The sequence below is a fragment of the Phocoena sinus genome, chromosome 17 (genome assembly GCF_008692025.1).
Source record: "Phocoena sinus isolate mPhoSin1 chromosome 17, mPhoSin1.pri, whole genome shotgun sequence".
Classification (NCBI taxonomy): domain Eukaryota; kingdom Metazoa; phylum Chordata; class Mammalia; order Artiodactyla; family Phocoenidae; genus Phocoena; species Phocoena sinus.
In genome coordinates this window covers 45,034,138-45,061,325 of record NC_045779.1, presented here as the reverse complement: position 1 = coordinate 45,061,325, position 27,188 = coordinate 45,034,138, and the positions used below count along the sequence as shown (strand labels likewise).

General features: G+C 42.6%; 1 protein-coding gene across 2 annotated transcripts in view; it reads right to left on the bottom strand.

The window, feature by feature from the left end:
• Positions 1-26,266, bottom strand: part of GRHL2 (grainyhead like transcription factor 2) — a 163,721-nt gene extending 137,455 nt beyond the window's left edge. For both annotated transcript variants that reach the window (XM_032610589.1, XM_032610590.1), the window contains exon 1: positions 25,957-26,266. In XM_032610589.1, coding sequence (XP_032466480.1) covers positions 25,957-25,976 — 20 coding nt within the window. In that variant the 5' untranslated portion in view covers positions 25,977-26,266. The remainder of the gene's footprint in view (positions 1-25,956) is intronic.
• Between the last annotated feature and the right edge of the window lie 922 nt (positions 26,267-27,188).

Here is a 27,188-nt window from a genome sequence, read left to right as displayed (position 1 = left end):
TTCAGTTATAGTACTGAGACTACTGGTTAAATGTGGCAGGATGAACACCTTTTCTGAAATCCCATTAAAACGATAGTTGAAGAAGAGGCCAAAGGATTTGGGAGAGGAGATGACAGTGTCTCAGCTTTATCAGTTAAATGGGGGAACTGTACATCAGAAGAGTGGCAACTGGGCCAGCAGAGTGGAGTGAGAGGAAGCTTAAATGCGTGCAGAGGGCTCTCCAAGCAGGAGGGCAGACAGAAACGCAGAGTATGAAGGGCTGAGCAATTGCAAGCCATTAGGGACCTTAGAATGTGGGAGTGTGGGGAGTGGCTGGAAAAAGATTCGTTAAAAGTACATAAAAGAAGAAACACCCCCCTCACCCAGATCTCTTTTCCCACCTCAAATCGCCAGGCTTCTACCTCTCCAACATCCTAGCATGGATGGAAGCCTAATTCCCTGGTAACACTGAACTCAAAAGGCCCAGGGTTTGGGAGCATCAAGCACAGTAGAAGGAGAAGGTAGAGGCTTTAACTGAAAAGAGAGGGTTTCAGTGAAAGGACAAACATAATCAACTATGAGACTCCCCTCTCCCCACCAGTTTCTAAAATCCCATCCCATACCTACAACCAGAAAGGCTTCCCTGGAGACAATCACTAGCTCCAGAGAAAAGTCCTAGAGATACTGACATTTGGGGGTAACACAAAGAAAAGGGTCACTGGCCTATCACCACCTAGAGAAATGAGCCTGCAATCCACAAGCCTGCCCTGCCTGCCCCTCACACACAGGAAGCTTCCAGTCACCGACTGCACAGCTGTTACATTCACCTACTGAACAGCCCAATGGAGAGGCAAGGATCACGAAGATTAAAACAAAAGCAAGCTAGAAAACACTAACAAGAAACTTCAGGGGACAGAAACAATGCAGAGAACAGAGAAAAATATGTAACATCCTCAGAGAGGTAAAAAGAAGCTGCTGCATCTACGTAGTTAAAAAAAAAAAAAAAAAAGGGAGGCTGTTTAAGAGAGAGAGAAAGCCAGAATCTTGTAAATTAAAAACAGGATGGCTGAAATGACAAAAATTCTACAGAAGGGCTGGATAATAGAGGCAGGGACAGCTCCAGAAAACAGAATACATAAAAGACAAAGATGGACAACAGGAGGGAATTATGAGCAAATTATAAAATCGATCCAAGAAGCCCAACATGAGAATAATATGAATTCTGAAATGAGAGAAGAGAGAACTTAGTGGGAAGTAATTATTACAGAAATAATATTAGAAAATTCCCCCAAACAGAAGTACCTGAATGCCCAGATCAAAAAGTCCATGGAATACCAAGTACAAAAAAAGTGAAAGGAGAAAAGAATGACTAACGCATAAAACTTACGGAATTTCGAAAAGCCAAGGATACGAAAATGATCTTAAAAGCTTCCAGAGAGGGGGCTTCCCTGGTGGCGCAGTGGTTGAGAGTCCGCCTGCCAATGCAGGGGACGCCGGGTCGTGCCCTGGTCCGGGAAGATCCCACGTGCCGCGGAGCAGCTGGGCCCGTGAGCCATGGCCGCTGAGCCTGCGCGTTCGGAGCCTGTGCTCCGCAACGGGAGAGGCCACAACGGTGAGAGGCCCGCATACCGCAAAAAAAAAAAAAACAAAAACCTTCCAGACAGGAAAAAAAGTCACATATAAAGGAGCAGCCTCTTCGGAATCTAGAAACAACTGAAACAGTGCCCTTCAAATTCTAAGGAAAAGTTAATTCCAACTTAGAAGTCTGCATCTCACCAAACTATTAGTCAAGCGTGATGGTAGAAAAAAATACATTAAGATAGGCAAGGACTCGAAAACATCACCTCCCATTCATTTACCCTTTCTCCGGAAGCTACTGGAGGCAGCGAGGGGCGACGCCTCAGACGAGTCACAACGGTCCTGCTCCACCAGCTTCCGAGTCTCCTGGGCGACCCGCGAGCTGGGCCGGTGGGTGGCCACCCCCGGGGCGGGCGGGTGGGAGCTGTGCCCTGGGCCTGGGCGCAGCCGCGCCGCCTGCCTAGGGGCTGCCGTGCCCGCAGCCACAGCGGCGGGAACGCGGACCCCTCAGCCAGTAGGGGGGGCGGCGGCTGCACTTCACTCAGCAATAACCCCCCACCCCCCGTGGCACACCCCACCCTAAGAACGCAGCCCGCGGTGGCGACCGACCCCTCCCACCAGGCTCCGGTTGGGGCCCGGTGGCCCTCCCTGGAGCGGCTGCGGTGAGGGGCGCCCCCCTTCCCTGCTGCAGTGGCCGCCTCCTGGTCTCCCTGGACGGCCCGCTCCTCTGCTTCGCCGGTCTCCCACTGAGGATCCCTGGCCCGCTCTCCTCAGTTCTGAGGGTCCCAGCGGGAAGCGGAGCCTGGCGAGTCAGGAGGGGCTGGCGGGACCAAAGGAGAGCCAGTCTCAGGGAGCCCCAAGAAGGCACCCCCAAATTTCAGGCGCCCCTAGACCTCAGCCTCAGCCCAAATTCAGCACTGAAGCCTCAGCCCCCAGAACAGCCCAGGACATCCCTTGCTTGGACAGCACTGCTCCTCTTGAGTGGCACCCCACTGCGGCCACCGGCAGCTGGCCCGCCCCTGCTGAGGAGCCCCGGACCCGGCGGGCTGGACTCTGATATAGCACCAGTACCCGGAGGGCTAGCGCCCTCTGCATCCCAGCCTAGGATTCAGTAACTCAGACTCTGGCCTGTGGCCCTATCTGGTGGACCACAGAACCCAGTGGCTCTGGCTCCCACATCTGAACCCTGACCTCTGGCTGCCTTAGCCAGAGCACCAGAACTGAGTGGCCCAGACCTTTGACCCTGACCCCCCCCCCCCATCTAGTCCAAGATCTGGGCTCCCCAAACTGAGGCAGACAACCTGCCAGCCAGGCCTAAGAGCCAAAGCATGGGCTGGTCCAGAGCCCTGCCCAGGACTGACTTGGCCCCTGGGCCTACACTGCCTGCAGGGTTAGCCCCTTGCTCTGGACCTGGGGCTGAAATATGAGAAGGGTAGTTTCCTTTTCTTTTCTCTCTCTCTTTTTTTTATCCATGCTTCAGAAACACAAGAATTAACTAATTTTTATTTTGGTTAGCAAAAGAAAAAAAATCTTTATCTTCATGGTTGGAAGTCAATAGATAATACCTTAAATGGATAGATGGAGAAATGGAAGTATTTATTATTGAGACGTATGGGGCTAAGTACTAAAGCAAAGAGTGGAGCATAGCTGCCTCTGGAGACCAGAAACCAGGGAGCAGAGCGGCTCTCAGGAAACCACTATTTTTCTCAAGTCCTTTTAGTATTATTTGATATTTTAAACTAAATACATTTCTCTGATAAAAATACAAAATAAGGGGGCTTCCCTGGTGGCGCAGTGGTTGAGAGTCCGCCTGCTGATGCAGGGGACACGGGTTCGTGCCCCGGTCTGGGAAGATCCCACATGCCGCGGAGCGGCTAGGCCTGTGAGCCACGGCCGCTGAGCCTGCGCGTCCGGAGCCTGTGCTCCACAACGGGAGAGGCCACAACAGTGAGAGGCCCGCGTACAGCAAAAAAAAAAAAAAAAAAAAAAAAAAAAATACAAAATAAGTGTTAAGCAAATGCTACGTGGGCCCTATGAAACATATCTGCAGCCCAGAAGCCGCTCGTGATTGCCAGTTTCACCCACTAAACTACCAAGCTTCTGGCGAGAGCAAGTAGGCAAGGAATCTCCTGAGAAGGAGGTCCTGAGAACCACTAACTGTTCCCTTTCAACAGGCAAGGAAGCATGATGACTAAATACAGATGGCGTCATCCGACCACAGGGGTTCCAACCCCAGCTCTGCTGCCTGTCATCTATAGGACCCTGGGCAGATCACTTAACCTATCTGTGCCCCGTTTTCTCATCAACCCTCAGGGGTCTGACTGAGAAATAACTGAGTTCATACATGTAAAGTGCTTAGAGTAGTACCATAGCACAATAAGCATGATACCTGTATTAGCTAGTGACGTCATTTTAAGGTTCAATAGTATTACGCCGTCTCTAGTAGACTGCAGTGGTCCCAACGCCAGTCAGCTGGTAAGTGATACCAGGAGTTTATAGTGGGAGCCTCACCCAAAGGACAGAGGTTGTGCAGGCTGATGACTTGGATGCAATCACCAGGTTTTCCTGAGCGCCCTACCTGCCAGATGATGGAAATCCTCGTGCCCTAGCCTCTAGCAGGATGGGCACGCATGGGGGGAAAAGAGGTCGTGTCTGAGAACACAAAATGCCTCGCCTGTCACCTGAATATTTAGTGACCAGCAAACAACATGCCTTGGTTTTCAACAGCAACCCCAAAGGACCACAAAAGCAGAAAGTGCAGGAGAGATCAAGGCTCCCTGGCCTGATCTCACAGGATCATTTTCCTGTGAAAATAATATGATTTCCTATTCTTTTTCTTGTAACCAAGACTAAAACCTTGACTTAAGTAAGTCACTATATTCATGAACTTAATGAAGAGACAGGACCCTAGGAAAGGGAGAGGGAGGGGGTGGGGTGTTGGACTGCTGAATTTCAGGATTAGAAAGAGATTTTTTATTCGTAAACAAAGCTCATGAAGTAGGAAGAGTGATGACACACATCCCAACCACATACGTAAGTGTGTGTGTGTGTGTGTGTGTGTGGAGAGACAGAGGCAGGAAGAGGGCAAGAAGAAAGACGAGGGGGAGACGGTAGGAAGAGGTGGGGGGGACGGAGAAGGAGAGGAGAAGAGAGAGGAAAGGAAGGGGTGGGAAGGAGGGGAGGGGGCGGAAATGGTACTGAAGGTTGAGACTTGCTCCCTCAGATGTAAACACCTCCCTGCGCCCAACATCCTTCTGCCTAAAGTCTGCCCGTAAGAAGTCCCTATCCTACAAAGCTATTCATGCCATTGGTGGAAAGCTCTCACTGTCAGGAAGCTTGCCCTGCAGATCTCCAGCAGCAGCAGGCAGAGAACTGACAAGGGCCCGGCAGCCGCTGAAGCCAGGCCTTCCCACACCACCCCTAGAGCCAATAACTGAACTCAGCCTGGAGGCTCAGGCAGGCGCACAGCCCCTCTGGTGGCACAAAGTAGAGGACCCCAAGGCTCTGAGGAACTCCCGTACACGGCTGGGCAAGCGAGAGGCTTCCACCCAATCTCGCCTCCTCTCTCCTGCACGAGAAGCCAGACTGGCCTCAGGGCCTGGCGCTGCTCACCCAGCCGCCTCCCCACACTCCCTCACACAGACATTCCCCTAACAGAACCCTCGCTTGTTTAAACTCATCTTGGTGACAGCTTCTTGGAGGCTTGGAGCTAACACACAGTCTTACGTAGATTTAATACCTACACTGAGACAAGCTCAGGAATCACTGCACCAATCTGTTCACTGTGGCCCAATTTTTCTAGTGAAATATTCATAAAGGCAGCGATGAGCTGTCCTCAGTGTGTGAATATGTGCATGAGTGTGTGTGTAAGGGTGGGGCTGGAGTGAAGGTGATGGTAGGAGAGGTAAAATCAGACAAAGAAAGAGTGAGAAGACGTAACCATTGATAAAAGGAGATCTGAAACTGATGATTTCCTGGAAAATATAAATGCTCAAACTTGGCCTGGAATAGAAGGCCTGAAGAGACAAAGGAAGCATAGAAGAAACTGAAAGGTTAGTCAAGGACCTTCAATGGGCCCAGGCAACCTTTAAGGAATAGATTATTCCAACACTGTTTGAATTATTGCAGAGTGTAATAAGACCTGGAAAGTTTCCTAACTCATTCTAATCAGCTAGCATAACATGGATATCAAAACACAACAAAGATAGCACTCATCCACGTACATGCACCCCCGCACACAAACCCCAGGAAACAAGAGACCAGGGTCAGTTACAATGAGGATAACAATGATATCTAACATTTATTGGGTGTCTACTATGTACCACAGACTGTTATAAAAGTTACATACCTCACCCCAATGCTAGGAGGCAAGATCTCTTAGTATTATCCCTGTTTTGTAGAGGAGAAACCATGACACAAAGGATTAACTTACAAAAAGTCACGTCGCCAGTAATCAGTGGGATTGGGATGAATATAGATATAGAAGCCTCAAAATAGTAGAGATGAACGGAATCTACTGATATGTTTTTACAACATGACCACACAAGGCTTATCCCAGGAATACAAGACTGCTCTGAAAAAAATTAGTAAATTTATTTATGAATATCATTACATTAAGAGAATAAAAAATGGCCTATATAGGGAAAAAATCCCCCCCCAAAAAATAGTGGAAATATGTATATGTATAACTGATTCACTTTGCTGTACACCTGAAACTAACACAACATTGTAAATCAACTATACTCCAATAAATTTTTTTTTAAAAAAGCAACCCAGAGATTAAAACAAAAGAGAATAAAAAAGAAAAAAATCCAAAATGAAAATCATGCTTGATAGCCAAGAAACCTAAAGTACCATCACTCTTAAAAGTGAGACTTTAAAACCACTTCCTTTACAGAATGTCCTCTGCCATCTGACTTTTCAACATTGTACTTGACATCTTGAGCAATGTAATAAAAGAGAACAATCTAAGAAATCTAAATACTAGAAAGGAGGAAAAAAATAATCATTATTTGTAGACAACATAATTACTGGACGATTTGAGATTCAGTAAAAGAGAGAGAGAGGAAGGGAAGATGAATGGCTAGATAGATATTAGAACAGAGCAGTTCAGTTGGGTGGTCAGATAGAAGATCATATAACCAAAAGCTTTTCAAAGACCAGATCATATTTAATGCTGAAATCCTAAGGACATTAGACAAGGATGTCAACTCTCACACCTAGTAGTATTAGCTAACATTGTTCTACAGTAATAGGTTGATACACTTAGAGATGAGAAGGAAATAAAAGGTGCAAAAACTGGTAGAGATGAATAAACAGCATTTGCACACAATATGGCACCATGACTGATACCCAAGAGAATCAGCTGAACAACTATTACCAAAAAAAAAGGAAATAATGTAAAGTGGCTGAATACAAAATAATATTTTAAAATAACTTTTCTAATAAGAAAACTAGCTAAACATATAAAAAAAGAAAAGACCCCACTTAAAATAGTACCAAAAAGATAATACTTTTGAGTAAACGAATGTTTTCAAGAAACTTAACAATAAAAGTGCAAGATCTATATGAAGAAAATGTTTTAATGATACTGAGGAATATCAAAGATTAAATAGAGCAAAACATAGAACTCTATTCTTAAATAGGAAGATACAATATTAATATGATATCAACTCTATACCAAAGTTACCCATAAAATTTAATGTATTCCCTCGTTCCTCCCCACCCTCAAATCAGGATTTCTTGAGAATTACAGAAGCTGATTCTAGAGTTTATATTTTAAAAAATGCAAAAATAACCAGGAAGTTTCTTTAAAAGAAGAGTAATGAGATGGCACAGCACTTTCAGATATTATTAAAACATTCTGGGGCTTCCCTGGTGGCACAGTGGTTGAGAGTCCGCCTGCCGATGCAGGGGACACGGCTTTGTGCCCCGGTCCAGGAAGATCCCACATGCCGCGGAGCGGCTGGGCCCGTGAGCCATGGCCGCTGGGCCTGCGCGTCCGGAGCCTGTGCTCCGCAACGGGAGAGGCCACAACAGTGAGAGGCCTGCGTACCGCAAAAAAAAAAAAAAAAAAACATTTTGTAAGGATAAATAAATAGGTAGTTAGCTGCTTCTGAAGCATAAATAAGTAGATTATTGTAATGGAATAAAGACCTAAGAAATAGCCCCAAATACACACAGATATTTAATACATGATAAAGGCTGAATTTTTAACAAGTGGGGGAAATATTATTATAGTATGAACAGTATTATTCAATAAACACTATGGGCAAAACAGGGGAGCTATCTAGAAAAACAATTAAGTAAGGATCCTACCTCATTTCTTCATCAAATAAATTCTAGGTGGATCAAAGTTTTCAATGGAAATGTGAAATGATAAGTCATAGAATGATAGAATAAAACTGAGGAGAAGTCAGTATTGGGATAGGGGTTGTTTGTAACTTTAGAACAGAGAAATCCTTCCTAAGCAAGGCATAATATCTAGAAGCCATTTAAGAAAACAGATGAATTTGGCTACCTAAATTTTAAAAACCTCTGCAGAGCAAAAACACAACATAGTCAAATGACAACAAACTGGTAGACAACAGGCTAATCTCTCAGTACAAACACAACTCTTAAAATTCATCAAGGAAAGACCAAGAGCACCACATGATCCAGCAACTCCACTTCTGGGTATATATCCAAAAGAAGTGAAACCAGGATCCTGGAGAGATATCTGCACTCCCATGTCCACTGCAGCACTATTCACAACACCCAAGATATGAAACAGCCCCAGCGTCTACTGACAGGTGAACAGAGAAAGGAAATGTGGTATATACAAAATGTGGAATATTATTCGGCCTTAAAAAAAGAAGGAAATCCTGCTATTTTCGACAACATGGATGAACCTGGAGGACATTATGCTAAGTGAAAAAAAGCCAGACTCAGAAAGACAAATACTGCATGACTCCACTTCTGTGAGGTATCTGAAGTAGTCAAACTCATTCATAGAAGAGAGAATATAATAGTGGTTGCCAGCAACTGCAGGGAGAGCAAAATGGGGAGTTGTTATACATGGGTTTAATCTCATGTTATGTTCTTAACACACACACACACACACACACACACACACACACACACACAAAGGGACACAAGGAAACTGAGATGTGCTGGATATGTCTATTATACTGATTGTGGTGATGGTATCACAGGTGTTTGCACATGTACAAACTCTTTGATTGGACACATTATTAAATACATGCAATTCTTTGTGTGTCAATCATACCTCAATAAAACCTTGTTTTCTAAAAGGCCAACAACAAAATAGAAAAATAGGCAAAGAACATTAACAGTCCACAGTGGGGAAAAATATAATGGCTTTTAAATATGTGAAAAGAATTCAAGAAATGTAAATTATGAGACTAATTTTTTGTGTTAGCAAAAACTTTGAAGACTGATAAGATCCATTGATTGAGGGTAGGCAGAAATGAGCATATTCTAACATTATTGATTGGTGTATAAATTAAAGTAGCATTTTTGGAGAACAATCTATCTAAGATTTCAATATGCAAAACCTTTGCCCCAGAAGTTCCACTTCTATGAATTTATCCTTTAGTCACTCGTATGTTCGCACTGCAGACCAGGGTGCAACCAAAAAGGTGATTTGGCATCACTGACATAGAACAGTCAAAATCATAAAACAATATATAAAATAATCTACTTGTGAAAACGTTGTAGATTCTCAAACACATACACATTCATATGGGATATAATGCCTAGAAACACATCTATAAGGCTATCCAACAAATTGTCAAAATTCTGTTGAAAATGGTAGGAGATAAAGAAATATAAAAGGGGCATTTATTTTCTTCTCCCTAAATTTATTTACAGTTTTTGTGTAATGAAATAATTTTTTTAATATTTGTTCATTTGAATCCAGTAAATTCCACTTGTAGAAACTCATTCTAGGAAATACTCTAAAATCTTGAAAGATTTTATGTCTGAAGATTTCATAAAAGTATGATTTTATAATAGTGAAAACCATGGCAACAAACTACATGTAACCTATGTGTAAGTTGATGACAGTAAGTCCACAGCGCATAATGCTCTGCACCTATTAAAATATTTAGAAAAAAATCATAAAATCATGGCCAAATATTTATGTTGTAAAGTTAGGTTGGAAAAAAGAGAAAAATACGCAATATGACCAATTACTTAAAAACTTCCCTTCATCGGCATAGTGGTTTCATGGAGGAAGGCCATTATTTATAGCTTGCAAATGCTAGAATTCCTAATCAAACAATCCTTAGTTTTACAGCTTCAAGAACATTTGAAAAACTAGAAGGTGTAACACGTATCACATGAAATCCTAGATAATCAAAGAATGTATTTAAAATGAGTTCAACCTTCTACTGGAATTAGATTTTTTTTTCTTTTAATCAGTAGCCAAACTAATTAAGCTGAATTTTCCTTTTCACGCCCTCTCTATTAGATATGTACAGGAAAAAAAATTGTATGTCTAAAAGGTTAACTATAAGAGGAAGATAGAAGAAAACAGCCTGGATAATTCACAGACCAGATAATGAGTTCCTGATTAGCACAGCTGGCTCTAATGTCACCAACGATTTTAAAATAAATTTCTAATTGTCCTAGATGTTTTAATGTTATACTTCAGTTTAGAAGAGTACCAAATTACTTCCACAAATTCCCCGTTCCCACAGATGTCATCTTTAACACTACAAGCAACATACATATGACAGAGAACATAAACAGAAGTTTTCACCCGTAGCTCTAGAAAAGTTTTGAATAAAAAGTTTAATTACAGAGCCCTGGAGATTTACCTCTAAAAAGTGACTCCACTTTAAATAGCCGGACTGTTTAGATAAACAACCAAACTGTTTCTTAACCACTAATAATAGATTAAAAAAAAAGGGGGGGGGGGAAATGGATGCAAGCCTAATCAAACCTGAGAAATGAAAAATAGTGGAAGATCTTTTCAAGTCAAAATAAAGCAGAAAATTGGAAGACTCACAGGATTTTGGACCTGCCTGCCTCCACTTTTCCCACAACTAATTACCTCAAGAATGAAAGGTAAATGTGCATTTTTAAAGTAAATTGTGTTTTTTTCTAATTATATTGTTTAAGGTCCTCAGACCTTAAACTAGTAGTCTGTCTAATCTTTGTGGTCTCCGTGCCTGGCATGGTGCCCGGCTCTGTACCTGGCCTGTAGGCACTCAATAAATCATGAAGTGGAAGAGGTTTGTATGTACGGTGACCATTTGTTGTTTGAACGTATTCATGCTGAGCTTAGTCATCACCAGTCAGCTTGGAGACATGGGCTCCCTAACCCTTGACTAAGTTCCCTGAACTTATGGCCTTTGATTAAGGAGCCTGAGTGAAGGCCTGGGGCACTGCTTTCATTGGCAAGGGATGGGAGCTGTGAATTAGAGACCGTTCTCAGACACAATGACTTGTACCAAGAGAAGAGACCACGGCTGGGCCTTCTGCTGATAAACTCATTTTACTGATGCTGAACTCTCTATAAAACCCTAAGAAGAGCTTTTAAAATATCAAAATACTACATATATACATTAAGAAAACAAAACAAAGTTCTCCTGAGAAAATACAATTTGAGTAAATGGAAAGAAATGCAATTCAAAACAAGTTACCATTTCACCCTAACAAATTGGCAAAGACTAAAAAGAACATAAACACACTACTATATATAAAATAGATAGTGAACAAGGACCTACTGTATAGCCCAGGAAACTATGCTCAATATTTTGTAATAACCTATAAGGGAAAAGAATCTGAAAAAAAGTATATATATGAATATATATAAAACTGAATCACTTTGCTGCACACCTGAAACTAACACAACATTGTAAATCAACTATACTTCAATTTAAAAAAATAAATTAAGAAAAAAGAGGATAATATGAATTGCTGGAGAAGGAAGGTGAAATCCTCTCTCAGATACATTGTTGGAACATTACTCAGCCATAAAAAGGCACAAGATTGGGTCATTTGTAGAGACGTGGATGGACCTAGAGACTGTCATACAAAGTGAAGTAAGTCAGAAAGAGAAAAACAAACATCATATATTAACACATATATGTGGAATCTAGAAAAATGGTACAGATGAACCTGTTTGCAAGGCAAAAATAGAGACACAGAAGTAGAGAACAAATGTATGGACACCAAGAGGGGGAAGGGGGGTGGGATGAATTGGGAGATGGGGATTGACATATATACACTAATATGTATAAAACAGATGACTAATGAGAACCTGCTGTATAGCACAGGGAACTCTACTTAGTGCTCTGTGAAGACCTAATTGGGAAGGAAATCCAAAAAAGAGGGGATATATGTATACATATGGCTGATTCACTTTGCTGTACAGTAGAAACTAACACAACATTGTAAAACAACTATACCCCAATAAAAAATTTAAATGAAATAGAATAAAATATAAATTGTAAAAATAAAATTTTTAAAAAGAGGATAATATGTATTGCCGAGGAAGTAAGGTGAAATCCTCCCTCAGATACAGTGTTGATGGGAGTGTTAATGAGGAGAGGATTTTTGGATGGCAATTTGGAAATATGAACCAAATATCTTTAAAAAGAGGATGGCTTTTGATCAGGGATGTCTATTCATTGGAATGTATATCAAGGACAAAACTAAGAAGTGTGTAAAGATTTAGCTATAAGTCATACAAATATTGACTTTAATAGTAAAAATCATGAAAAATTTAAATGTACAATAGGGAACTGGTTAAATTAATCTGGACATTTTGATTCAATGTAAAACTATGGGCTATTAAAAATATTTACCACCATGAAAAGCTATGATCAATATTAACTTAAAAAATAAGTTACTAAACAGTATATAAATTACTATCTCATCTCTGTATACATAGTGTATTTGTATGTACAGGCATAGAAAAAAGTAAAAACATAGATGTCAGAGTGTTAGCAAGTGTTACTGTTAGTAACTTTGAGTGATAGTTTTGAAAGTAGCTGTATTCTCTAATGTTTTTACAATTAAGTATGAATTAATCATCTTTAAAGGGCCTTTTAAATAACCTTAAAAATAAGGCTAAAATAAAGGAAAAAATTTTAATGAGTTAAGTCCACAAAGGTTGATCTCAAACTTTCCACATTTGAAAGTAATGAAAGTACTCTCACGCATAAGAACAATACACTTGACACCAAAAAATCTAAAGCTCTGGGACTTCCCTGGTGGTGTAGTGGTTAAGAATCCGCCTGCCAATCCAGGGGACACGGGTTCGAGCCCTGGCCTGGGAAGATCCCACGTACCGCGGAACTAAGCACGTGTGCCACAACTACTGAAGCCCACGCGCCTAGAGCCCGTGCTCCGCAACAAGAGAAGCCACCGCAATGAGAAGCCCGCGCACCGCAAGGAAGAGTAGCCCCCGCTCGCCACAACTCGAGAAAGCCCATGCACAGCAACAAGACCCAGTGCAGCCAAAAATAAATAAATAAATTTATATTTTAAAAAATTTTTAAAAAATATCTAAAGCTCTGAATATTTTTAAATCATGAAACTAAATGGTAACCAAGAACTTGAGGAAATTATAGCCAGAATTTTGACGAGACAGTTAATAATTTTAGGTGTGTAAAAAGCGCTCACAAATCAATAATAAAAATATCAGCATCCCAATTCAAAAAAAAAAAAGAGTGAAAATTAAGAACAGACTACTTCTAACCCATATGGTACATTTGTACAGATGTTGTAAGGTGCCCTTTTCCCCGGGCAGAGGCCAGAGGGAAGCATAGCTCGATCTCAACCCCAAGGTCCCCTTCGTCCAGGACACAACAAAATAACTGTATGTAGTAGCCAAGGCAAAAACAAGATCTTTGGTAAAAAAGAAACTTAAATGACGAATAAACATCTGAGAAAATGTTTAACCTCATTAATTATCAGACTGCAATTTAAAACAAAAATACACTTTTTTTGCTGTTCAAATTGACCAAAAAATTATAAATCTCATAGACTGGTGACAAGATGTGAGAAAGACACTCTCAAACACTGTTGGGAGAAAACAGAAATTTTTACAACCTATCTAGAAGTCATTTTCAAAGTATGAATCAAGAACCTACAAATATTTATCTTTTGTTCTTATACTTCCAAAAACTTATTCTAAAGTAATAAGCAGAGATACAAAGATTTATATATAAGCATGATTTATAATAATGAAAAAGCAAAACAACCTGAACATAAAAAATAGGAGGTGGTAGATTTCATCTTCAAATGCTATGTAGAAGTATACTTAAGAGACTAGTAAAATGCCAATAATAAAGCATTAAGTAGAAAATGCAGAATGGCATGAATGATGTAAAAACGTGAGATTATAATTTGTACACTTTTATAACCACATTCATAACTGTAAGAAAATATATGAAGTGTTAGGGCCCTGGAATTGTGAGTGGCTTCTCTTCTATATACCTTTCTCTAGTTTCCAGTTTTTTCTCATGGCCTTATAGTATCTGCATAATCAGAAAAAAAAGCCTCCCCAAGAAACGGTGCTTAAAAAAGAAAACACACTGCAAGTGCAAAACTGCACCATAAAATAACTGCAACAAAAGTCGGCCTCCACCATAGCATTGAAAACAGTGAGGTAGGTCATTCAGAAATGCTTCAAAACTGTGATTTATAAAATAACCCATCAAACAGTAAATACAATAAAAATCTCAGATTCATAAAAACATTTTCAATTTCTTCCATATTCCAGGAATATCTGGCACAACAACAACAAAATCTCTGAATATCGTGTTCAATTTGGTTCACCTGGCCAACCGTAGGTTTATGTTGCAAGAGAAAAACTCCCAACTTGTAATTAAATGTGCGCTGGGTATTGACCACATAGGTATTTTATTGTAAATTAGGATCAGGAACCCAAAAAAAGGATGTGCGTCTTTTAAATGAGGAAAAGAGAAGAGAAACAGGTACAACCGCCAGCCGATTCAACTTCAGGATACTAGGAGTGATAAATGAACTGTGTCCCAAGATTTGTGGGCAAATTCAAAAAGCAAATTTGTGGTCCTGCGTGGCTGAATACAAACCACACCTTTCAGGCTATTTACTGAAATTGGATAAACACAGGATAAAAAGACAAACTGTAGCCCTTCCTAATCTCCTTCTCGCAAGCCCTACAAGGATATGCACCTTTATTTAGACTTTGAACGACCAAAATCGATAACGATTTTTGAAAATGTAAGGTGCAGTATTTGAGATCTGATGAATTTCTGCACAATGAGAAGGAAAGTATGGGGGAGGGGAAGCCAGGTAGGCATGGGAGAGAAGGGGACAATTGCAAATTTCACTTTTGAATCCACAACCAAAAAGTATAATCACAAACTCTGTGTTGATTCCCACAACCTAACGTTGCTTTGGTTTTGCTCACATTAGCAAAGTTCATTTCCTTTTTGTTTAAACCTCGCCCCTCCCCCGTCTTTTCCCTGACATATTTTTGGCAACTTAAGTGATTCTGTGAGGCCACGTTCTCCCTCCAAGTTCACATCGTGTACTTTCTGTTCCCTGGTGGATGCTCCTCGGATAGGTTGATAAGTAAATAACTTCACATTTGTGACAAAGCTTCCATTAAAGACGCCTGCAGGAAATTCAGTGATGCAATCTCACACAGCTTAACAGACTCCATCTCGCGTCTGGCATGATCTATGTACCAGCTTGTAGAAGCAGGTACATGACTCACACGCTTGGCCCTCCAGGGAAAAGCAAGTCTATGTTACGGAAAAAATAAATTGTTTAAAAAAAAATAATAAAAACTCAACCGTGCCTACAACTACTTTTTGTTTTTAAAGGAAGTCATATTCCGCGTTCTCCCTGTTCCTGAAAAAAGATTAAATACAACTGGACCTACCACCGAGTCGTTCCCAAGAGCACCCACTCAGGTTAGGTCAGAGATGGCATGGAAGGCAGCCCCGCCTCCAGAGAATGTTCTCCAAGGTAAACTGCGCAGGACCACGCAGCCTACTGAGTGGATGAAAAGGTTTCTCTTCTGCTTAGTCACCACCACCGCTCCCCCCCCCCGCCCCCTCCCCCCACGCCCCCAGCTGCAAGTTATACAAAGGCTGGAAACTCCCACACCTGGGTGTACTATTTTGAAAAATAGGTGCACTTGATAATTGGTCAAATCCAAAGAGACAGGGTTGTTGAGACACTAACCCAAAAGTGTACAGGTGAGTGAGGCATAGTGCAGAAGACACACGTGGCATACCAGCAGTGAAGAGCTGAGTGACATGCCTCTATCAGCAGGGAGGGAACAGCTGAATTCTACCAGGAACAAGCAAGCAGGCTTTCCCATTTTATTTCAGCTGTGTGTGTGTTATTTTTAAATATCTCCATGGCCAAATGACTATTTTTTTTAAATAACCTTAAAATTTTTCTAATTACAAGAACAGTACAAGCTCACTTCAGCAAACTAGAATACAGAGAAGAACAAATAAGAGACAAAAGCATCTATAATTTCTCCATGCAGAGAGCAAACCACTGTTAACCTACTGTGGTTTTATTATCATAGTTTATTATTTATTTTCTATGCCTGAAAACATAATACACCATGAACATTTTTCCTGTCATTAAATATTTTTCCGTAATCTGATATATAATGCTTACCCCTGAACTGTGATTTACTAAACCAGTCCTCTGTATCTGGGCACTTAGAGCTTTCCTGATTTTTCACTTTAAAAAATATTCCTACAATTAATATCCTTGATTACTTCCTTAAGATAAAGCCCTAAAACTGGAATTCAGGTGTCAGAAGGTAGGCCCATTTCAACCAGTTTTGCTAAACTGTCTTCCAGAAAGTTTGTAAGAATGTATAATCCTCCTAGAAATGTATTTTACCCAAACCCAGGTTTGTTAATCTTGGCCAATTTGACAGGGAAACCTTGAGCTTCCCTCTTCTGTAATCTGTATTTCTCGGATTATTAATAAACTGAATATTATTTTATATGTCTATTAATCACTTGTAGCTTTTGTGAACTGTCTACTCATGTTTGTGGACCATATTTCTATTGAGACGTTTGTCCTTTTTTAAAATGTTTTCAAAACTATGTAAGATAGACATAGTTTTAAAAGTAGCCGCCACGATTCCGAAGCAGCTAAAAACCGTGGTCTACACAGGAAGCATAAATGTACTTAAAGGCTCTTCTAACCTATCAAAATCCTCCACCTGAGAACTTCCAGGGGCTTCGATCCATTTTTTCCTGGTACCAACACTGGCTTCAGAGAAAATGGACTTCAGAGACTTCTAAATCTTATAACACAATAGGATACCAGAGAAGGAGATTTTATTCCTGACCTACATGAATAGTCATTTGTGTGCCCTGGAGTGAAATCATATATTGTCCTTTTTTTTTAACGTTTTATTTTATATTGGAGCACAGCCGATTAACAATGTTGTGAGAGTTTCAGGTGCACAGCAAAATGACTCAGCCATACATATAGGTGTATCCATTCTCCCCCAAACTCCCTTCCCATCCAGGCTGCCACATAACATTGAGCAGGGTTCCCTGTGTATATTGTCTTACAATCGAAGTGAAACTGCAGGTGCAATTCTTATATTATTTAATACCTTTTCTGAACACTTATTAAACCATTGGCTTGGCAATACTGGTTGACGGTAGGTGTCCCTGAATTATGTTTTATTAAGAGGAGGAGGAATCTGGAAGTGGGGCATGGGAGGGGAAGGATGAAGGGAGGAGGAAAAGGGGGAGGAAAGGGCAGCAAAAGGCAAGAGGAGAAGGCCCATTTGTTGCTGTTTTCATTTTACTAAATTTTATACAATGTTCCGTCCATTCCAATACTGCCTCTCCTTCACTCTACGAGCCTGCGCAGAGTAAACCACTTCCTGGGTGCTGTTCTGGAAGGGGGTTCTCAGAGTAGCTGCCAGCCCTTTTTATCTGATTTTCTTGTACCTTTATCTACCAGCCCAGTGAGGCAGTGAGGGGGTCCACTAAGTAAACCATTGATCTTACCGCTTAGATGCTGAATTCCGTGTGGCCCTCTGAATTCCTCTCGCCGGCCAGAAGTCTGTTTCTTTGTCATCTTAAACCACCTTTTATTTTGCTAAAATAAAATGATTTGAGGGGGGCCTGGGAGCAGAAGCAGGTCCCACTGTGCCCCGTAGTCTCCTATCTTGTTAACATCACCATTCTGTGAGCCGCCACCAGCCCAGACCCCACTGCAAGGGAGAAAATGAGACTCACAGAATGTTGGAGCAGGTGATTATCCTCAGAGATCATTTAGTTCGACTTCATTTTACAGGTGAAAAATAATGAAAGACAAACCCTCTGATCTTATGTTAATTATCTTATTGGCAATACAGGGAAGAGGCAAAAGCTACCTTTGTTCCTTGCTGCTTTGAAAAGTTAGATCCAAGAAGTACAGAAAGCAGTTATTTTCTGAGGCTCACTGAACTGAGAACTAAAACCAATGATTTGGGGTGAGTGTGGGAAGGAAAGGCAATCTTAACTCACAGAAATGCTGTCGGAACCTTAACCACGTGTTTCATATACTCACGTTCATATCTCAAGAAGCAAATAGGCAATGCCTCCCCTGTTCTCAATCTCCCTACCAAAAAAACGGAGTATATTTTTTTAATTAACCAAAACCTCAGATTTTCAATTCATACAACGCCAGTATGCAACACACAAGAAAGAATGTAAGGCACTTTTTTCCTCAAATCAAACTTTTAGCTCCAAATCCTACTCTTGGTTACTCCCAGACTCTGTACGATCTGTAAGGCTCGTCCTAGATCTAGGATTCAAGGCATCAAGTTAAAATCAGAATCAATCCGCCAGGAGGATAAACAGCACACGTCATCCTCTCTTAGAGCCCAGCTCTGCAGCCAGAGCATGGCAAATCTCATGCTACTGAGAAAAGGCTGGCAACTCAAAGGTGGCTAAAGCATAGTTTCTCCCTGCTCCTTTTTAATTCCTCTCTTTTCTCCATTCTTGTCCCCTTCACTTCAACCTTTCCCCGTTTTCTGAAACCCCGATCTAAATTCAGAAGCCTTAGAAAAGAGACTCTGGCCCTGGGGTGTTTGTTACACGTGCACATTCAGCATTTGGACGAAAGGCTGGCGCCAAAATAAAAAGAAGCAACAGGCGCGTCTTGCTTCCCTTTCTGCTCTGGGGGGTTGTCTGCATTCACACTTGTAAAGGAAGCATTTCCTTGGGAGTGAATGTGAAGTCAGATCACTTTAAAAATGCTCCCCACAAAGTTCATTGCCCTGTTCATTACAAAGTAAAATAAGGCTGTTCGTCGCCACAGGCAGCGACTGCTTTCCACTGAAGGCCCATTCAAATGCTCGGTCAATCTCCATAACCCGGACAGATTCTCAAAATGTACATCGAAATCCCCTGAAATGTATCAGCTTTTTAAGTACTTTCCACAGAGCTCTAAAAATGTGTGCTTGGTGGGCATTTTATATAGCAAATCAAAATGTGCTGTTTTAAAAAATAGTATTGCTTTAATCCTGCTACTCACCAGAACACATCAAGCTAAAACACTTAATTCCCTTCCCAGTATAAATGGGGGTGGAAGTTGGGGGTAGATCCCTAAAGAAGTACTTCCTTGCTTCTACCCCACTTACCCCATTATAGCCCAGTCCTTTCTACCGCAGACCATTGAAAGACTTACAGCATAAAATGTAATTTTCTGGTGATGGAGGATGGATGGATAGATGGATGGATGGATGGATAGGTGGATAAATAAAATGGAAGCGAGGAGCCAGGACCTCTCTAATGGATGGAAATATGCAGGGCAGGTGGAGGGTAGAGTGAATCTGGATTTTGGAGGCTTCCGGTTGAAGACCTGTGAAGCTGTCTGAGGGACTTCCAGGTATATGTTGCTGTTACTAAGCAACCCACCCATCCTCCTGGGCCAAAGCAGAAATTCCTATTCAGCCTGTTGCGGCTCGCTAAGGAATTTTTCCTGGACAAGTTTGCCAAACCAATCACTACCCTGTTTCAGCCTAGACCTCACTTTTTATAATTGAGCAGGAATCCTTGAATACCTTTTGAAAAGGAAGAGAGTGCCTGCACCCCGAAATGAGTATCAGGGATCATGAGTGAGGACTCTAATTTAGGACAAGGCTTGCCTTATACTAAGAAGAACTTAAAAGTAAACATTTTCCAAGGTTAAGCTCAGTTGACTTGAATTAGATAAGGTGCCATCACTTGCTGCCATCATCTTAACTCTTGGCTCAGGTGACAAGAACGGGTTGCTGTTGCTATAAATGCTAAGAGAACACAGCAAAGTTCACTGGCTAAAAGAACACCTAAAATCAGATTCATATTTATATCACTGCATGGAAGAGGTGCATGTGTCAATTCCTATCAAGTAATATGGGAGGGAAAAAAATCAGCAAAGTGGCATCAGGAGACAGACCAAGGAGGAAAAGAAGGGAGGGAGGGAGGGAGGGAGGGAAAGAGGGGGAAAAAATGTTGCTTCAGACTAAGGACAAAATAAGAGGAAAAATACAATTTAACCAAATTGTTTATCTTTTGACCTGAAACGTATGCCTGGTTGTATCAAAGTCACAGAGAGGAACCAAAGCATTTGCTTGAGTTACCTAAGTCTTTAAAAGAAAACTAGATTCAATAACCAAACATCAAAATAATAATCTTGTTTAAATTATCTATAGATTTCAAACAAATACTTCTTGGGGTTCTTGGGTGGTAGTGTTGTATAAATGTTATGTATGTTTGACTTACTTGACTATATGTATAAATTCTCTGTTTGACTTTGCAGAGTATAGTAGAAATTGCTAGATACAGCTCTTCGTCACTGCTCCAGCACTTACTTTTAATCCTCCTTAAATCAGATGGCACTGGGTCCATTTGGGTGGCCTAGTCTCTGCGGTTGGTTTAAAACAGGACCTAATTACAGATCAACAGAAAGCCTAGTACCATCTTATTAGGGTAATACTTAAAGCTACCATTAGCCCTAGAGATGAAACTGCAACCATCATCCCATTAAATATTTCACCAAGGACCAGCATCAGATTGTACAGATCAGAACTCGTTATCTTTGACTTTGTGCTACAAAATAGAATCTAAATTCAATGAAATAACTGTGCCCAGAAAAATGAACACTAGTTTTATCTTCTAATGTAAAACTATGGAAGGACAAGGTTGGCCTTCTAACTCCAACCCAGCTCCCTAGTGAGTGGGATCCAGCCTAAAATCTGAGTTTGACCTTTTAACTCTGGGCCTGGCAGAAGGCCACATGGGTGACATCACTCCAAATCAGGTGTTTAGCAGCTCTGGAAATATGACTTGTCAAAAGGATCCCACTCTTCCAGAAGGGACAGTTCAGCAACACAATAAAAGTAAACAACATTGAGAGAAGGCCTAAGAACTCTTAGACCCTAGTTAAGATATCAGAAGCTGCTCATCCAAAAGTAGCATAATGAACATAAAGCCTACAGGTTTCATTTCACTTATATGCTGGATATACACCTGAGAAGGGATATATAAATTGAATTTATTATGTAAAGTACTCACTTAAAGCATTATTTTGCTAAATAACCCAATGCAGATGCCCTGGCCCCTCTCTGAAGAATCTGATTCCATAACTCTGGGGTGGGGCACAGGGAGTGTAGTTTTACCAAGTGCCTCAGGTGATATATTTTTGTAATCAGATGAGTTTGTGTTGCAGTGATTTAAAGAATGCCTATGGACATTCCTATTACTAAGCACATACATAATTATCTTCAACCTTTTTTTTTTCAATCAATCCAGACTTCTATATTGTTGTCTAGCATTTTCTTATTTTTCAGGTAAGTTAACTTTGCCTGTATATTAGTTTATTTCACTGAAGATGCAAAACTAACCAAAACACACTGTTTGCAGTGTCTCACTTCCAAACACAGTGGCCCAGTCTGTCTTCTGATGGATACAAGTTTGCAGAAATTGAATGCGGATGAGAGAAAGAAAGGGCGAACTGGAGGCTAATTTAGGGTTGAGATAGACAGGAAGGGTGGCAGGTTAAATTAAGAGGTTTAGACAGGAATGAGTGTCAGAGCAAACACCATGTTGGTCCCTCTTCTTCAGTTCTAATTCCCAGGGGTCATCCAGTATGTGTGCATTTTTTTCATCTCTAAATTAAGGAGCATGCAAGATTTAATCCATTGTAGGGAAGAGAACACTGGACTTTAGCCATTAAGCTGGTGATACCTGGGGAAAGATACAAGACTGACACTATTAGCTGATTCTGTATTCATAAGTATAGTGTTGTCTGGTTTTGAGTGTACAAGTGTCTGGACTATTAAGTAGAGAACTGATTATCTTAGTTTACTTAATGGGACCACTGTCTCTCTAAGTCTCTGATTCACCCACACTGGGCTCCTTTCTGATCCTAGAATATGCTAAGTACTCTCCCACCTCAGGGTCTTTGCACTTGCTCATCCATCTGCCTGTAACACTCGTATCCCTAGTATCTTCAGTGCTTGATCTCACTTCAGGTTTCTGCTCAAAGGTCATCTCATCAGAGAGGCCATCCCTGAGCACCTTATATAAAATAATTCCCCGTTATTCTCAATCCCTTTAGCCTGCTTTGCTTCCCTTTTTAGCATTTATCATCATCTAACTTGCTATGTATTTCCTTCTTTATTGATTCACTGTTTCCTGGAACTACAATGGTAGCACCACAATGGCTGGCAGTTTGTCCTATCTGCTAATGAATCTCAGTGCCAGGATCAACGCTCAGTATATAGTGGCACTCAAGATATATTTGTTGAACAAATGAGTGGGTATTTTTATTGCTTCGAGGAAGATATGATTAACTCAGTATTGGTGATATTAAAAGATAATATAGGGAACTCCCTGGTGGTCCAATGGTTAGGATTCCATGCTTTCACTGCCGTGGCCCGGGTTCAACCCCTGGTCGGCGTGGTGTGGCCAAAAACAAAAAACAAAAAGAAAAGAAAAAATAAATTATATAGCTAAATGGAAACATATCCATTTATAAAACTAAAGAGTAGAAAGATTAATTAAAATATTTCATCCCATTACTTGAAACGCTACCCACATGAGGTATTTATAACTTCGGACATTTTCCTTTCTAGAATAATGGCTGGACTCCTTAAGACAAAACACACAGAATGACTAAAGGTAATCGTCCTAAGGCAAAAGCGGGGTGGGTAGGGAGAAGGGGGATTTATGTAATATCTGTTCCTGTTTCATCTTCCACTAGAGTGTAAGTCCCTTGAGGACATGGCCCACTTTATACGTCTTTTTATTCTCCTATGATACCTATCTGAATGTGTTGCAAATGGTAGGTAATCAGAAAACACATATAGGTAATGAAAAACACCTGTTTCAAATAAATCATATATATATATTCTGAATATTTTGGCAATAAAATAAGAGTTTCTAAATCTATCATTGGGCGGCTAGAATACACATACTTGTTGACAAAGATCATAAATCTCCATAAAATGTTAGAAAGGGGGAGTAGAAAAATTCTAAATATGTACAAAGACAAACTGTCCTAAAAATACTTTGTTTTAAATAGCGATAGCATCAACATTGCAGAACATAAAAAGCAGATCGTGTCAATCTGAAAACTTCACGACTATAAAAAAGATGATGCTACTTCAGTCCAGACTTGCTAACTGGAATTATCTTCGTATGCTATCCAAAAGCTTACCTATACTTTGATGGGTTTATAGAAAAAAAAGTCCTTTGTGTATTCCTTTAGGTTAGTTCCAGAAAATACAGACAAGCCTCCTACAGGGATTTACCGAAAAGTTGATAAAGTTCAAGCTCCAGGACTCCCCTTTGCTCTGGCAGGAAGCTCCAGAAACAGGCTTACATGGGTTTTTTTTTTTTTTTGGAGCCCTCACCCCTACTCCACCTAACACAATTGCATAAGCTTCAAGCTTACAAAACCTGGGCCCACCCCTGCCAGCCAGCCATTAAAGAACTAGGCTAGAATCTGCAAAATTGATCCAAAAATCATTTATTAATTTCAAGCATTTCTCCATAGTCTTGGCAAAGAGACGTAAATGGGGTTCAACAGTCTCTTTGAGGTATTGTTAGTATTACTTTTCCCAGGAAACTAAATGAAGTCTTGGAAACCATCACTAGATAAAAGTTACTTTCATTAAATGTAAGTATACATAACCCTAGATAGTTATCACCCATAAAAATTAGGCAATGTATCGCAGTGAACTAGATTGCTAGTTTTATTGCTTATTTTCTTTCTTTAAATTTATTTTTAATTGAAGTATAATTCACATTCAAATATTTTCAAGTGTACAACATAGTGATTTGATGTCTATATGGGTCACGAAACGATTCGCACAATAAATCTAGTTACAATCCGTCACCAAAGTTAACACAATATCGACTATATTAGAACTTATTTTCAATACTAAATAAATTATCTTCATTGGTGCTAAGTACAATCGGTTAAAAGCCAACCTGTTTTCATCCTAAATTCATTTGAGTCCCGTTGTATCACAAAACGAAGTGGTGCAACCGAAGGTTAATCGTGTTAAATAAGGAATTACAGTAAGACTTATCCAATAGTCACTAGATTTGCAACCATTTTTGACACGAAGATCAAAACAAACCAAAAACACCGTGCTGCCATCTCGGCTTTTGGCTACTGAAGTTTTCAAACTCGAGGAGTGAGTTCTTAAAGGTTACGGAGAGAATTGGGGGTGGGCGCGGGGGTACACTCAAACCCACACTTTCCCAGTCCCACCCCTGCTCCCGACCTCGGCCCGTGTTTGTACTGTAACTAGGTCCTCCCCTCCGGTGTGTAGCTCGCACTTAATTTTTCATTAGTGGGTAAAGTGGTACTAATATCTGGTAGTTTTTCTTAAGTATGATAGCCTGTGACGTTAGCTACACCAACCCTACCCGGGGCTTAACTTTGAGGATGGTCCCCTCCATCCCTGGGCAGGTCCACAGGGCATTCCTGCTGCCCCCCTCAGGGTCCCTCGATTTGGGACGGGTCCCAGGCCACTTCTCCAGGAAAGGCGCCGGCAGCCCGCGGCCTACGACCCTCCCCCCACGGAAACACCCTGTGGAAGGTCTCCTTGGGGTGGCCGCACACGCCGGGGTAAAGCGACCAGGAAAAGCGGAAAGGCGGCCTCCACGCACTCCCGATAGGACGCGCCCGCCAGGAGGGGGAAGGCAGCGTCGCCACCGAATCCCGGGCAGGGCCGCGGGACCCACCTCCGGCTCCCGCTCGCTCCCGCCCTCCGCCCCACCTCCTCCCGGCAGCACAAAGCCGGCCGGGAGGCGGGGGCCAGGCCTGCTGGGAGGCCCCCTGGACGAGACGGGACCCGGGCCCTGCGCCCCGCGGCTCAGGCTGCCGAGCCCCGGCGCGTCTAGAGTTCCCGTCCCGGACGGGGCGGACGCGCCCCCCGGCTGGCCTTAGGAGGCGCGGGAAGCCGGGCTCCCCGCCTTTTCAGGCGAGAGTCGCCTAGGGAGGCCCCGGCGCACTCGCTCCGTCCCGCTAGCCACGCCCGAGGTGGCGGCCTCCGGAGCGGGGCGCCTGGACCGGCCGGGCCTCGGAGGGCGGAGAGGTCGCGGGGCCGCGGAGGCTGTCCGGGCGGGGCTGACTCGAGAAGTTGCAGGCGCCCCTTAGCGCCTTACCGTGGCGCAAACTCGGGCCTCAAATCAATCCCCTTCGTTCCCGAAAGGCCCAGTCCTCCCGCACCTGCGTAAGGTGGCCAAGCCATTCGGGGGCGGGCGGGGGCACGGGGGTGGGGGCGGCCCCCGCTGCCCCCGAGACCCGGGCCGCTCGGCGCCTCGCCTCCCGTCGGGGGCGCACACGCGGACGCGCACACGCACACCATCCGGCCCAGTGCGGGAAGATGGCCGTTTCTGCTGCAGGATAAAGGCTCTTTGTTGCGCTCGCACAAAAGCCGCCAAGACCCGCTTTTTCCAGCAGGCCCTTTGGGCAAATCGAAGGAACTCAGCTGAATTTCCAAATGGCCCTAGGAGCCTGAAGCGGTGGGAACAACTAAAAGAGAGGGGGAATAACAGGCCTCCCGCCCTCTTCTACCAAAACCTCTGCCAATATACAAGGATTCGTCCTGGGAGACCGGGGCTGAGATCATTCGTAAGGGAGGAAGGAAAGAGGAAAACCTACTTTTAGTATCAAGGCCCAAAGGGGGTATTAAACATTCATATTCTTGCAGGGTGTCTCCCCTTAACCAGGGTAGAAACATAATCTGGAAAAGTTTGGATACACCAAAAAGAAAAAGAAAAAAGAAAGAAGAAAAAAAAAAAACCAACAATAGCAACCTAAAAAAAAAAAAACCAAAAACCAAAAAACATAACAAACCAGTTGCCATCAGCCCAAAGTGGTAGTAGCAGCAGCCGGCGCGTGTGATCCACTTACTTGTCCGACTCTTGTGACATGTTTGATCCAATGAACTCGCTCCCCTTTTCCTGGAGCCTCAGCCTCTGGTGAAACTGGACTTTCAAGTCTGTGCAGGTGAAGGTGTGTGAGAGCCCGAGATGGCAGAACAAGAGCTACAGGTAATTCTGCTTTTCCGTCCCCCCTCACCACTCTCGCTCGCTCGCCCGCTCGCGCCCTCACCTAGCCGGAAAGGTGGGATAAGGGGGGGCCCCCTCACATGGGGCCCGAGCTCGGAGGCGGCCGGGCGGCGCGGAGTCCTCCCGGATCGTGGCAGTGGGCAGCCACAGAGCACAAAGTGGCGGACTTGGGCGGCCACAGGTAACTTTCTCGCAAGGAGCTGAATTCTTTCACTAAAGGGTACAAGCCCGAGGGACGAGCTGCGCGGTGATTGGCTGCGGGGCTCCCTCAGGTGAGCTGCCATTGGCAGAGGCGCGCTCAGGTAAGGCCCTTCTCCAAGTGCAGGTAACTCACTCCGAAGTTTACCTGAGAGCAGCGGCGGCACGCTTGCAGCTCTGCGGCAGCCCGTGGGAGCCGAGGGTCAGTGCTTCGAGTAGACTTCATGCTACGTTCCCCTTCTTCCCGGAGGCCGGCCTGGGAAGGGGGGTGGGGGGTTTGGCGGGGGGTGGGGGAGAATTGAGGGAGAGAAGTTAACAGGAAAAAAAGCAACACCTGCAACCACTAGGGATTGTGGGTCAAACGGAAGGACTAAGGAGAGCTGAACTCGGGGATCCCGAGCCAACCGGAATCAAACGCAACCGCACCACCACAAGGCTTTTAATACCCACATTAAGAAGACGGTTTGACAGTGTCGGAAGAGTACGGGACTGAAGTGTACGTTGTGCTCAGAGGGGGAGAAAAACACAAAGATCGCCGAGTCTGTTACGTAATTGCATTTTTAACATACTTATCCACAACAAACACTTTTCGTGTCCCGATGTGTAACAGATACGGTAGATTACTAGATTTACAAATAGGTGAGCATCCTTTCATGACCTAGACGGATAGGGAGTGGCATGGTTTTGCTGGGGTGAAGAAATTTGGTTGAACAGACCCTAATATGGCTCAGACACCACTTCCATCTTAACTCTGCAGCCTGGGATTCCAGAGCTGCAAACCACTGAATCCCTCCCATAAACATGTTGTCATTTGACGTTTCCAGGCAAGCATCAACATTTACATTGTAATTCAATAGAAGCAGCGATTACAAAGGA